Source organism: Phoca vitulina, unplaced genomic scaffold (assembly GCF_004348235.1).
Source record: "Phoca vitulina isolate PV1807 unplaced genomic scaffold, GSC_HSeal_1.0 scaffold4, whole genome shotgun sequence".
Classification (NCBI taxonomy): Eukaryota; Metazoa; Chordata; class Mammalia; order Carnivora; family Phocidae; genus Phoca; species Phoca vitulina.
This window is the reverse complement of record NW_022589707.1, coordinates 63,882,434-63,897,298: the sequence shown is the minus strand read 5'-3', so window position 1 is coordinate 63,897,298 and position 14,865 is coordinate 63,882,434. Positions and strand designations below refer to the sequence as shown.

The 14,865-nt window shown below is 33.4% G+C and overlaps 2 protein-coding genes across 7 annotated transcripts in view; one reads left to right on the top strand and one right to left on the bottom strand.

Moving 5' to 3' along the window:
• The window catches only part of ANKIB1 (ankyrin repeat and IBR domain containing 1), a 232,895-nt gene that overhangs the window by 50,348 nt on the left and 167,682 nt on the right, over positions 1 to 14,865 (top strand). The window lies entirely within an intron of this gene.
• Positions 2,839 to 14,865, bottom strand: part of KRIT1 (KRIT1 ankyrin repeat containing) — a 34,616-nt gene continuing 22,589 nt past the window's right edge. For all 6 annotated transcript variants that reach the window (XM_032402179.1, XM_032402181.1, XM_032402183.1 and 3 more), the window contains 7 exons: positions 13,776 to 13,932; positions 12,852 to 13,003; positions 9,841 to 10,007; positions 9,016 to 9,103; positions 8,270 to 8,476; positions 3,937 to 4,053; positions 2,839 to 3,322 (listed from right to left, as the gene is read on the bottom strand). In XM_032402179.1, coding sequence (XP_032258070.1) covers positions 3,254 to 3,322; positions 3,937 to 4,053; positions 8,270 to 8,476; positions 9,016 to 9,103; positions 9,841 to 10,007; positions 12,852 to 13,003; positions 13,776 to 13,932 — 957 coding nt within the window. In that variant the 3' untranslated portion in view covers positions 2,839 to 3,253. The remainder of the gene's footprint in view (positions 3,323 to 3,936; positions 4,054 to 8,269; positions 8,477 to 9,015; positions 9,104 to 9,840; positions 10,008 to 12,851; positions 13,004 to 13,775; positions 13,933 to 14,865) is intronic.

The window sequence follows — 14,865 nt, the reverse complement described above, 5'->3', positions numbered from 1 at the left end:
TTTCAGAGGTACAGGTCTGTGATTCATCAGTCTTACACAATTCACAGCACTCACCACAGCACATACCCTCCCCAATGTCTATCACCCAGCCACCCCATCCCTCCCACCCCCCACTCCAGCAACCCTCAGTTTGTTTCCCGAGATTAAGAATTCCTCATATCAGTGAGATCAGAGAAAGACATGTATCATATGATCTCACTGATCTGGTTTTATTTCTAAAATGGAAACTCATTTGTTGTGATTTGGATAAACAATTGTTTGAATTTACTTTTTAGCTAAAAATGAGAAAATTTTATCAATTCTTCAGAACCATTCTTGGGCTCAAAACATCTCACTCCATTTCCCTTCTCCCTTAAATGTCTTTATACCCTTCTTTCTCACCCCTCAGATGCCAGCTCAAGCATCACTTGCTCAGGGATGCGTCTCCTGATCTCTAAGGCTAGATCAAGTTTCCGACTTTATGCTTACATAATACACTTATTTTTCTTTCATCACTTATTGGACTTTATAAATATGTATTTCCATGAGTATTTATTGTATCCCTCATTAAACTTTGTTCCCTAAAGGCAGGAGCTTTGTTTCTCTTACCACTGGATCCCTAGCACATAAATGGCACTCAAGATTTATTGAAAGAATGATGAAAAGGAAAATGGTATGGACATACAAATGTCTGACCAGTACTAGGCATTCATTAAAACCTGTTTGTTTGTATTTCTATTATTGTTTATTTCTGGTTATGCTCTGACAGAAAATGATCATTTTTTCCCCTCAATACTATATTTGAAAATTGACTTTCTAATGCTATATATTTTTAAGCCTTTAATACCAAGCTACTCTAATAGTCTTCCCTTCGCTACAGGGTTGCCATACTGTGTAACTCCAGGAGGGTACACTGTATTCTATGGAGCAGGGAGTTGTTTGATGTAGTATCATTGCATCCTCACCTCCCTCTGCGAAAGGGACAGCATTTAGCTAATTCTTCAAGTTGGTTATAAGAGCAATTCTAAACCCTAGCTGTACATCAAAATTACATGGGACACTTTAAAAACAGAAATCCTGGGGCGCCTAGGTGGCTCAGTTAGTTAAGCGTCTGCCTTCGGCTCAGGTCATGATCCCAGGGTCCTGGGATCCAGCCCTGCTTCTCCCCCTCCCTCTGCTGCTCCCCTTGCTTGTGCTCTCTCGATCTCTCAAATAAATAAATAAATAAAATCTTTAAAAAAACCCCACACAAACAAATCCTTGAGCCCCACTCTACATTTATTGAGTCATTATTTAGTGAAACTCCCCCCATGACTGCAGAACCAGGGTTAGGAAACACTGGGTTGGAGCACAGGATGAGTGTGGGAAAGGTGGTTACACATTAATCTGGATAGGAAGGTTAGAGACCATGTAATTAGGGGCCCTGTATTCAATACTAAGGAAATGGAATTTAATTCTACATATAGTAAGGAACCATGAAAGGTTTTCAGAAGATAATGAAATAATCAGATCTGTAAGAAAGGTGAACTTGGCACCAGTGTGGCAGATACGCAGGCAGGGTGTAGAGCCTCAGCCAGGGGAAGCCAGGGAGGAAGTTAAACAAACTTAGGAACAGGTGGTAAGGACTTGAACTAGGGTAGATGCAGTGCAACCAGGGAGGAAGGGAATGGGAAAGCACTCACAAGACATTTGACAAGACCCAATAAATGGAATGTCTAGGATAAGAAAGGAAAGAGAGGCTGAAAACCACTCCAGGATTTCCAGGCTAAGCAACTGGATGCAATTTGATGATGCCACTAACCAAACAGAGAATACAAGTGGAAGGACAGAATTGAGCAAGCAGAGGAAACAGATTCTGTTTCCAGCTATGATGAAATGGAAGTTCCTTTTGTACGCCATTTAGGTAGAGCTAGAATAGCAGGAAATTGGAAATTAAGATCTAGAATTCAGAAGAGAATCTGAGGCTGAAATTTTAGGTTTGGGAGTCATCAGGGTATTTCAGTTGAGGCCATTGGAATGAATGAAACCGAACAGGGCATTGTCTATGTAGAATCAAAAGTGCTTAGCACAGAATTAGAGATAAAGCAGGCTTTCTCGTTCAATTTACTTAACCATATAATTTTAATAAGGCTCAGAAAGAGCACCATTTGAAATAAGCAGAAATTAATGTGAAGTGTAAATTACGATGTATAAAAATTATCTGCGATCTTTAGGACAACTTCAAATATGACTACTGTATCTCTGTACTTACTTAGAATACATCAATCTGCTAGCTTGGAAAAACTAGTTTCTAAACTTATTAAATAGCAGATTAGTCAAGATGAGTCAGATGACTCAGATTACGAGTCAGTTAGCTCCTCATCTATGGTATCAATACTCCCCTAAATGAAACAGATACTTGGTGATCTACTTCATACAATGTAAAGGCAATATAATTCATTAAGCCAAATCATAAAAATACAACATTTATGTAATAAATGCAACTACTTATATCCAGAGATTGTCACTTAATCTGTGTCTATGTATGTGTATGCTTGTATGCCAGGCACTTTTGGTCATTTATTTTCATACAAATTCATGACTGGGTCTGGAATTATTTCAATAGAAAACAAGCCAAATTTAAGATTCCTAGGACTGGCTACTTTTAGAGAGTGAATGAACTTGTATATACTGAGTCCCAGAAATCTTTGTTTAAAGAGGGATCCAGGTTAATTATGATGCAGGGGGTTTTAAGAACTATACTCTGAGAAATACTAATTTATACTAGTTACACATTTTAACTAAGACTTTTAAAAACATGTTGAGAAATTTTCTTGGATTACAGAAAAATGTTTGAAATAGCAGTGTTATGTGGTTTAAATAGGAAATATATTTTCTTTATTCAACTTTGTTGACTTTCAGTATATTTTGAAATGACACACAAAGTTATACCAAAGCTGTATTTTAATTTCATTACATTCCACTCCAAATTCTTTACCATTTACCAAAAATAACTTTTTATAAAGCTTACTGTTTTGTCCATTAATATACAAGTGATCAATCTACACTTTTTTGCATGTTTCTCTCAAAAATTAGAATAGCTTATGAGGATATTATATAAAACTAACTGGTATATTACACACCAAACAGAAGTACAGATTCTGTACAATGTAATAGTATACATATATATTACAAGAGACTAAATGCCTTGTTAAAAGTAATAGTTTAAGAAATCTTTCATGGAAAAAAATCTGCATTACAAAATGTGGTGGCTTAAGTATCAGCTGCTTTCCTCTCATGAACTTCTTTCGGTCGGCATTAACTGTCCATTTAGCTTCATTAATAGTTTTACCACAAGGCCAGCCTACAAAGTAAAATATATGTCGACAGTAAATATGAAACACATAAGAATGGGTAAATGACATACATGACAGTGGGCAGTTCCCTACCTATCTGAAAAGGAAGGAACATTCTTAGTAGGAAGCAGCTTGTCAAGAATAAAGAGAATACTTAGACTTTGAAGGGATTTAAGAAGCAACCTACCGGATGCAGCTAGTGGCTCAGATATAATACTGGTTAAGAAGAGGTAAGGACTACCTAATACCTTGATAAAAGAGATAGGGAATACTGACCAGACTTAAAGGAAATGGCAGAAAAAAGAGTTTCACTGTTACAAAACCGAAATAAATTATTCAGATAAGTTTCTGGCTTATTTGCTTAGGAAAGGCCTGCCTTTTTCCCCTTGGTCTTAAATATCTTAATTTCATACGGTATCAAAGGTTTTCCTTGAAGCAAAATGGATTGTCACTTAAAATTTTTTTTTTCCTTTTTTTAAAAATTCAATTAACCAACATATAATACATCATTTGTTTTTGATGTAATGTTCAATGATTCATTAGTTGCGTATAACACCCAGTGCTCATCACATCACTAATACAGTAGTTCATTAGAAGTCCAAAGTAAATGATAAGTACTTACCTGTTTTGTGTGTACTATAAAGCTCATTTTATTTTCCATACTATGGATCTGAAAACATGTATCAGCATCCCCCAATTGCCACATAAAACAACCATACTTAAGACTGATGAGTAAAGCCTGCAACATAATTAGAAACTGTTTTATTAAAATATATATTAAAAACAACACCTATCTTCTCTTACTATCTACAATGACCTAGTTGACCTAGTCATGTCTAAACATAATGGTTTTGAATGTTAGAATAAAATCTATTCGAGGTACCTACATTAACTTCACACAGCCTAAAGTACAGAGCCACATAGATGGTAGACTCTCAGGAGACTGTCTTAAGCAATGATAAATTGTTTGTATCAGACTGACAAAATATTTTAAAGATGCCTGTTCTGTGGTATGTATACACACACACACTCTCTCTCTCGGGAATATTATTCAGCCATGAGAAAAGAAGAAAGTACTGCCATTTTCGACAACATGGATAGACCTCGAGGTCATTATGCTAAGTGAAATAAGTCAGAAAAAGACTAATATTATAGGATATCACTTAATTCGGAGTCTAAAGAAGCTGAAGTCACAGACACAGAAACAGAATGGTGGCTACCAAGGGCTGCGGGATGGGTGAAATGAGGAGATGTTGGCCATAGAGTACAAACTTGCAGGTATAAGATGAGTAAGTTCTGGGGAATCTAATGTACAGCATTGTGACTATAGTTAACAATACTATAATATATACTTCAAGTTACTGAAAGAGTAGATCTTAAATGTTCTCATCACAAAAAAGATGGTAATTATGTAACATGATGGAGGTGTTAGCTAATGCTATGGTAATAATCATTTTGCAATATATAAGTATACCAAATCAACCCATTGTATATCTTAAGCATACTCAATGTTATATGTCACTTATGTTTCAATAAAGCTGAGAAAAAAAGATGCCCATTCTCTCAGTGACTTTCAAGAAAATTAAATGTACAGGTTTTTACTTTCTGCATATTAAAAACATTCCCTTTTACTTTATTCAGTACCTTTTGAATATTCACATGGTACTTTCAGATCTGAAATTTATGTAATGAGGTAACATGTTGACTTAGGCAATTCCATCTCACTGAAAATAAGTACAGTGATACAGCTATTGTAAAAATAAGGATAATTTTTAAAATAACGTACCCTTCATAAATTCATCAAATTATTTAAAACAAATATTAGAATAACCTATTCCTATATTTTCCTAATGAAAAGCTATATTTAAATAGGCATTCAATGTATCTTTTTATTTTAAAATAAGTCTCTCCTAGCAGTAACTTTCATTTTTTGCCCTAAAAATATATTCTTTATATACACATGTACAAAGAAAGTATTTGTGCATCCTTTAAAATACATGTCTAAGAACATCTGTATTCTATCACTAGCAGTTCTTAACATATTGATTATAAGCAATTGAAGTTATATGAAAAAGATATGGTTTAGGGCATTTTTAAAGTGAGGTTCTTAAATAAAACAGTATAATTAATTTTCACGAGTGTACATTATGTATAATGGGAAACTAATAATATCTTCTTTAAAATTAGTCATCCACATTTATACTGTAAAATACAGCTTTATAGATAGGGTATGCTAAAATAGCTATTTACCAAGGTACACACTGAAACACTGAGTCAAGATATAATACCTTAAACTGTCTATCTTTTGGATCAGTTGTTTGAAATCTGTTTAATCAAGATGCAGAAAATGTTCATTAGTATGGCCTCAAAACAGTTTAATTTACGGAAGAAAAAATAAAATTGTGGTACAAGTTCTCAATTATATGGCCAACATAAATTGGTATCAGCAAAGGGTAATCTGTTGCCTGGGTATGGCAGTAGTACTATTATGGTTAAAGATACATTAACAAGTACAGTTCAGTGATGAAACAGCAATACATTCACTATAGTAAAACACTGATCTACAACACAGTGTATTATACATTCAACAGTGTCTACATTTTATGTAAGTAGGACAGAGAAATCTCTGATGAGCATATGAAATTGGCTGGGCTATACTTTCCAATGGCAATCTCTCATTATTTCAAAGAGAAACAAGATATAGATGATAGAAGTAACTGATACAAAAAACACAGCTGTATTCTATCTATGGCTTTTCATAGATTTAATCTCTGAAGCTATTATATCCCAAGTAGAGTTTTAAATGTAAATGAAGGTATTTTTGCAAATGAAGATGTTTATTCTCTTAAACTAAGCTTGTCAAATTCACCCCTAGCATATCTTGATGACTGTAAGACAACGGAAGACAAGCTGACTGCTCCCACCTTTGATGATTAGAAAATATAATCAACTTAGAGCTTTCATAGGTGCTGTAAATTTTTCAGTGGTTTACAGAGCACAAGGTAATAGTTAGATGGACAGAAAACATTGTTACCCTTTGGTTTAATCCCTTCTTATAACCAAAGACAGTATTTTTATTTATATTTCTAGAAATCAAACATCTTATCCTAAAAAAGCATACTGTTAACTAATAATATTGTTATCATCCTCTGCCTGCTACTGCAATCTCACTTACTCCTGGACCAGAATATTATTCATAATGTGAAATGTTTTAAGATAATGCTGACCCATCATATGGGAACTAAATAACACGTTTTATTGTTGCCTAAACTTGGGATGCTACCAAAAGTCAAACATACACTATAGCTTACAGAAGAGGCTTGGTGTCATACCCACAGCGTCACCATTTAGTTCAATAAAGGATCTGTAAATGTTGTATAAAATGCTCTGAAATAGCAGAGGAAAAATTTCTTGAAATGGTAAGGGGAATTTCTCCTTCAATTTCCTTTAACAAACTTAGTACAAAAGAAATAGAAAAATGATTACGAACTAATAAGAAGCAGCCTATTTTGTGTGAGTAAAGTAGCTTAAATAGAAAATGATAATAAGCAAATGACCCAAAAGCAAGCTGATATCAGAGACTTCAAAAAAATCAAGTTCCAGATAAACTCCTCAAGTCAGTCCCTATTCAGCTCTATGTCCCTATATATTCTCTGTCTCCATTCACAGGCATATCCAAGAGCATGGGAAAATAGCTGTGTCTGGAGTTATCACAAAATGACTGAACTACTTTCAGAAGTTATGTGATTACACAATAAAAGCTTATGAAAATGATGAAAATAAAAATTAGGCTTATGATAAAATTTCCTAATCTAAAATGCCTTTTCTAACATATAAGCTTAGTTATTACCTCAACTGATCTATTCATAGACAAATCTGAATGAACAAAATTAATGATTTTTCTTAGCTTCCTATTATAAACTAGAAAGCTGTTAATCCTGATAAATGTGTTAAATATGCTGAAAATAATTGATAATCCCAAATTTTATATTATAATGACTCTGATTAGAAAAAGGAGTATAAAAGAGTAACAAGCCTCTGATGGAAAAGCTCTGAAGTGATCTAAGAATAGTCCCTTCCACACTTCATCTTGCCTGTTCCCCAAAAGGCTCTTACAACTAATTCTGATTTTCAAAGTGAATCCCTTGTATCAGATATTATATTTTTCTTTTTTTAATCTGTATTTTTTTTTTTTAAAGATTTTATTTATTTATTTGAGAGAGAGAGAATGAGAGAGACAGCACATGAGAGGGGGGAGGGTCAGAGGGAGAAGCAGACTCCCTGCCGAGCAGGGAGCCCGATGTGGGACTCGATCCAGGGACTCCAGGATCATGACCTGAGCCGAAGGCAGTCGCTTAACCAACTGAGCCACCCAGGCGCCCAAATCTGTATTTTTTTCATTTAAACTTAATTGAATTTTTTGAATAGGTAATATTATCACGGTTAAAAAAATTTTTAAGTTGTAAAATGGTACATAGTAAAAAGTCTCCCTTCTACTCTTGTTCCCAGTTACCTGGTTGCCTTCTCTAAAGGCTTTATGAATTTTTACTCATACACAAGCAATATGTATTTATGTAAATATAGTCTTCACTTCCCCCCATTTCTACACAAATAGTAATCTATTACATATGGTTCACCACTATGCTTTTTCACTAAATATATCTTGGAAATCATTCTATACATTCTTCATTCTTTTATATGGCTGCACAGTATTTCAACATAGAAATGTACTATAATTAATATAATTATATAATTAGTATATGTTAATAATATAATTAACCCTTACTGACAATCATTTACTTTTCATCCCTCATCCTTTGCTATTACAAATGAAATTGCAATGAATAGTCTTATATATTTGTCATTTCTAGATTTTTCATATAGGCTGGTACCATTTTTTTTTAGACATTATAAAATGTAACTGGTCAAAAATAGCTGAAAAGCTGAAAATCTACCTTAGTTTCCATGTTGAGGAGATGAAGTCCTTTTATATTCACTCCTACATACACAGGGATGACTTTATGATTGCTGGGGCTTGCCTTTGTAAATATCTGTCCTGTGAAAAAAGCTGCTCCATATGTAGGAATTTCCCAACAATTCTGTAAGAACATGCGCTGAAGGTGATGCATTTCTTTACTGACACCCTCACTTGTACTAAGATTCTAAAAACAAATAAAGTAAAATAAAAGAGATGTGAAAAGAGAACATACCTTTGATAATCCAAATAGGTCAACTAAGCAGTTTCTAAAATCATGGCTGCCCCCAAAGAAGAATAAAATTGTGACATTATCCCAAGAACAAGTTTTCTTTTGAGATGTTAATATTTAAAAAAGGAAAGAAATATCATAATCTAAAAATACTGTTTGTCTATTCTATTAGATTTTAAGTGCTCCTTGGACAGGGATAGTGTATAATTTCATGTGTGTGTGTGTGTGTGTTGTGTGTGTGTGTGTGTTTAATCTCTAGTCCTTACCACAGTATCCAGCATACAGAAGGTATTCAGTAAAAGATTCCATATTATTAAAAATAAAAATATCATGTTACTTCCAGTTTCATGTGAACTAGAAAATCCATTTTTAATTTCAGGACTGTAAATTTAATGTACCTATATTTAAAACATATTAAACAATTTCAAACAATTTAATTTACAGAATTTCAACTAGGATATAAAGTGTCTTTTTATTTCTATTAAACAGCTTACCTTGTATTCATGAAGTATTCGATTTGTCCAGTGAGGTGCCTTACTTTTTAGTTTGGTAACAGGTACAATGGATTTTAGGTTTTCTTCACTGTAAGCAAATATGCCAACATGCTTTAAATAAATCATTTTTAGCAGTAAGTACATAAATCATCCAGAAACAAATTGCTTTAAGTAACAGGATTTTTGAGCTGAAAAATCTATATTGTACAATATTAGAGAACTCTCAAAATTTTAAGCAAAAGGCCACAATCCCAACATTCTCATTTAAGAGAAATGTTTCTTCTTTCAACAGCCACAAAATATTTTTGAAAATTGAAAACCATGATAAAGCTTCAGTGTTTAAAACCTCAGTGTTTTCTCTCAAAGACTGAACATATAGCTAGTTTTTGTGGTAGATCTTAAATGCATCTACTTACCGAGTCAGGTTTTAATGAATTTACTTAATGTAATAAAGAGAGATAAAGAAGAAAAAAATATAAGGTATATCAAGGGGTGCCTGGCTTGTTCAGTCAGTAGAGCATACAACTCTTGATCTTAGGGTTGTGGGTTTGAGCCCCACGTTGGGTGTAGAGATTACTTAAAAAAATAAAATCTTTAAAAAAAATAAGATATATCAAACCATAGTCAAATATAAGAAAAATAACTTTGGAGAGAGTATAACTTTAAGAATGCTTTACTATTGTTTTGTTTTTTTCCTTATTCCATGCCTTGTATCCTTTAGTTCCAAACCAAAGTATAAATATTTCTTAATAACATTTTTAAACTTTCTCAGTTAAACAGAATCTCAAGCACAGCACAAGACCACATGTTGTATTAAATACTTACTTTAGGAAACCTTGCTTGTGTTTCTTACTCTCATAATTTCCATAAACTATTTGCAACAGTAGACTTGCCAATGTTATCAGTTTAGCATCAGGAGCTGTATAAAAGCCCTTCAATAAATTATATCTGGCTTCATCAAAGAGAATAAGAATAGCTAGTGGGTCTTCAATCTTAAAAGAAAAAGTATAATTTGGTTATTGGGCTATAATTTCCTGTTACAAAAATACAACTTATCACTTTCTAATATGGAAAAGCAAAAGCTACATATCCTATATATAAATGAGCTGCTATTGATTTAGAGCAGAGGTTGACAAATTTTTCCTGTTCAGGGCCAGATAATAATATTTTAAGCTTTATGAGTCACAAAGTCTTTCTTACAATTACCCAACTCAGCTACTGTAGCACAAAAGCAGCCACAGACAATCTAGTAAGACACGGGTGTGGCTGTGTTCTAATAACACTTTTTATATACGGATACTCAAATTTAAATTTCATAAAATTTTCACGACATGAGATATTATCCTTTTGATTTTTTTCAACCATTAACAGCTTGTGGGGTATATAAAAATAAACAGCAGGTCAAATATAGCATAGGCTATAGTTTGTTTATCTCTGATTTATAGTCTAATAAGAGATTATCATTGGTTTATAGATATGGATAACTTCTAGCACAATTTTACCTAAATTATATTTATATGCCTCAAACATTATTCTACATGTTTCACACAATATAGTAGTGAACCTCAAGGAAGATAAAAAGGAAGCAAGTTAATTCCTAGAAGGGCACACGTAGTTTTAAAAAACCTTATTTAAAAACTTTTTTTAAAATTTTATTTGGCTAAAAAAACTTGGCACTTTGAAATAACACTAAAGGAGAGCAGAAGATTTTTTTTCTAAGTTTCAAACTCTTTATAAAGTTTCATTTTATCCAATAAGATTAACAAAGATTGAAAAGCTAGCCTACAGAATATACTTCTGCTCCAACTGGAAACAGTTACAGAGTTTCTGAATGAATACTTAAAGTAGTTCCAGGGCGCCTGGGTGGCTCAATCAGTTAAGTGTCTGCTTTCAGCTCAGGTCGTGATCCTGGGGTTCTGGGATGGAGCCCGGAGTTGGGCTCCCTGCTCAGCGGGGAGTCTGCTTCTCTCTCTCCCCCTGCCCCTCCACCCAGCATGTGCTCTCTCTCTTGCTTGCACTCTCTCAAATAAATAAATAAAATCTTAAAAAAGTATTTCCAAATATAATTCAAAGTGATCTCAAATCCTTATGGTAAAAGTTAATTTTGTCTAACTAAAATAATCTTATAATGCTCTATATAATATGAAAAAAAACTGAAAGAGAATTTCATGGGGAAAAAAGATGAGAGGATTATTCTAGATTAAAAGAGACTAAAGAGATAACAATCAAATACAAAGTATGAACCTTGACTAGATCCTACATATGGGAGCTATATAAGATTTTTAAACAATTGGGGAAAATCTGAATATGGATCACATATTAGACATTATTATGTATTTTTTTTAATTTAATTGCTCCGGTTAGAACTTCACTACTATGTTAAATAGCAGTGCTGAAAGCTTGCCTCCTTGTCTTGTTCCTGATCTTAGGAGGAAAGCTCTCAACATTTCATTGAGTATGATGTTAGCTGTGAGTTTTTCATAAATGCCACTTACCGTAAATGTTGAGGAAGTTCCCATCTATTCCTAATTGTAAGAGTTTTATCATGAAAGGGTATTGGATTTTGTCAAATGCATTTTCTGTGTCAATTGAGATGATCAACTGTGTTTTTTTCTTTTTTTTTTTTTTTAAGATTTATTTATTAGAGAGCACGAGCACAAGTGGGGGGGGAGGGGCAGAGGAAGAAACAGACTCCCCACTGAGCAGGGAGCCTGACGGGGGTGGGGAGGTGGAAGGGTGCGGGCTCCATCCCAGGACCCTGAGATCATGACCTGAGCTGAAGGCAGCTGCTTAACTGACTGAGCCACCCAAGGCGCCCCTTCCTCTGTTCTATTTATGAAATTCTAACATTTTTTTATGAATAATCTAAATCTTTGTTTTTGGTAAATTTCATACAAATTTTTATGTAACTCCCAGTATATGTCACTGAAAGGATCATATCTATCTTTGGTTTGATAATATAAGAGGGACAATATGAATGATCAGGTATAAAACAGTTACCAAGTTTGTACATGGTCAATGAACCTTTTATATACTAAAATTTCCTTAACTTTGTTTAATATTTCCTTGGATAAGAATCAGGAAATACATTGTATGTTTTTTCTTTGCCAAAGTTATGAGCCCTTGGAACTTTTTTTTTTTCAATTTTAAAAAATTTTTAGACTATCACACTAGTTTAACTTGTAATATCCACCTTAAGTTTCTTTGTTGTCCATTCATCCTTCAGATAGCATTATCCCACCTCTCCTCTAAAATCTACAGTAATTCAAATTCAAATGTACTTGTCTGGAACAAATCTTTTTATCAAATGTAAATTCTATCCGCATTTTTTACTATCTATATAATTCTCTGCTTGATTTGGAAACTTACTAACTATTGAGAATAACTTTTTATGTCCCTTTTGCAAATATAATCTTCTCCACTCAGAATGTATTTTGTTCTCCTCCCACACCAACCTATCTCTTTGCTCCTTTGAAATTTACACACTGATTAGCCCTTTATTAAGTTTATCTTTAATAGTATACTTCCTAACTATTCTAAAATTCTTTTTGGTATAATCTGTCTTCCATCTGGTTGTTAATTCTCTTTAGGATAGACTCTCTATTTCTTTTGTTTCTAAAACAATGGAGGTGGAAATAAAAAAAAAACAACTAGGGGCTTTGTAAGTAGACTAACTCAAACTCTACCATTTACCCTAGGGATGTGAGGATTAAAAGAAAAACAAAAGTAAAACCTCCTCATATAGGAAGAGAACAATTTCTGTTTCTAGTGCCTACCACAGGAATTCAATAGATTCTGTGCATTTAAATGACTATAAATAAGATTTCCAAGCAAACCTTTTTTTCAACTTCCAAAGGAAGTCTCACATCTCTTCTTAGGAAAAGCTGTGGTGTTTCCCTTTGGGGATCCAAATTAGTCAATTCAGCAAGTATTTCTGGCCAGTCACGAACATGTTGCAAGGGTTTATGATAAGGCTTGAGTTGAAGGCCTGAAAAACATCTTTCCTTTTATAAATAATAATGTAAAAATAAGTTACATCAACACATAGAAAATTTGTATTGAACTATCTGTACTTAAGTGCTGAATACACACAACTTAAATGTCTAAATTTAAGTCACTGACTTTATAACCAATTATATCACAACCCAATTTTAGGTTAAGAGCTTTTGTTTTTAAGAGTATAAGAATTATGAGAATTCCTAAAACAAATAAAACATATCAAATGTATATAAGATCTTTAATTCCATTACAGTCTATTTAATTATGATCCAATCAGTAGGATCTGGTGTTTTAAAAAAAATACAATTGAACATTAAATAACCAATCACAATAACTTCAATGTATTTGCAATACTTTGCTTGAAAGATAAATCTATAGTGGCATCGGGTTGGTCTTAAAAAAAGAATTTGATGGAAAACTAATACAAAGAAAAAGGAACATTTACATTATTTCGGGTGAAATGAGCACTGACAATAAAGGCAAGTTGGATGAGCACTACATTTAGTGGCATTCAAATCAAATTCCATTGCCAGAGAAGAAACGTTTTCAAATACTTAAAAAATGCTTTGAATGAAGGGGGGATGAGGGGTCCCAAAGGCTTACCTGTTTCAACAGTTGGAACACTAGTAATTTATATAAAAGAGAAGATCATTGTAGCACTTCAAAATTTAAAGTCATTAAGAAACTGATGCTATACTTAAGTTTACCAATCCACTCTCACAAAGGAATAGGTTTACACAACAGAGTAACAATTTTCTTACTGAGGTTTTCTGAACAGATCCAAATAGTGAAGTATTGCTGTGTTTCTTGAGAGAGACGCATTCCTTCCATTATCTGCTGCACAGTGGTATTATTTCCATGCTTCAGTTCAACAGAACGGTATGATCCATCCATTCTGTATATTCGAACCTTTTCATACTAGGACGAAGAACAATAATAAATTATGCAACCTGGTTAGAAGTTATATATCCCAGCCTAACAAAATGCTTCAATTTCAACTTCATATGTCTTATTATAGATTTCAAACATGGAAAATAACAGAAAACTGCTTCGAGTATCTGTTGGCACGGTTTAAAAAAATTTTTATTTCCATTATGTTTTCCAATGTTTTCCTCTGGATGTTTCAGGTCAAATATAAGGCAAATGGCTCTTAAGAAATACTCAACTTCAAATTCTTCTGGGAGATGTTTTAAAGCTGTTACTGAACTAAGTAGGTATCATATGGGACATAAGAGACTTGGTTACCGAGTCTAGTGTTAGTCAGGTATCTCATGAGTCTAGTGGGCCACAAATAATACTGTAGAAATGTGTACTAGAAATAATTTTTCCTAAGAGGAATCTGTGATGGAAGACTGCCTGTGAAAGTTATGGAACAATGGACCCTGAGCCAGTTTCTTTCCTCTTGTTCAGAACATCTCAGAAAGTAGTAATATTCTCAATATGTTTTATTAAAAATCCCTGTCACCTATTTTGCCCATCCCTCACCCATCCCTCCTCTCTAGCAATCAACACTTTGTTCTCTATATTTAGGAGTCTGGTTTTTTTTGTGTTTGGTTTTTTAGATTCCACATACAAGTGAAATCATATGGCATTTGTCTTTCTGTCTGACTTATTTCACTTAGCATAATAAATACCCTCTAGGTCCATCCATGTTGTTGCAAATAACAAGATTTCATTCTTTTTTTATGGCTGAGTAATATTCCATTGTCTATATATACCACCTCTTCTTTATCCGTTCATCTATTGATGTACACTTAGGTTGCTTCCATATCTTGGCTACTGTAAATAATATTGCAATAAACATAGAAATGCACGTATCTTTTCACACTTGATCTTAGCCAAAAGGCTGAG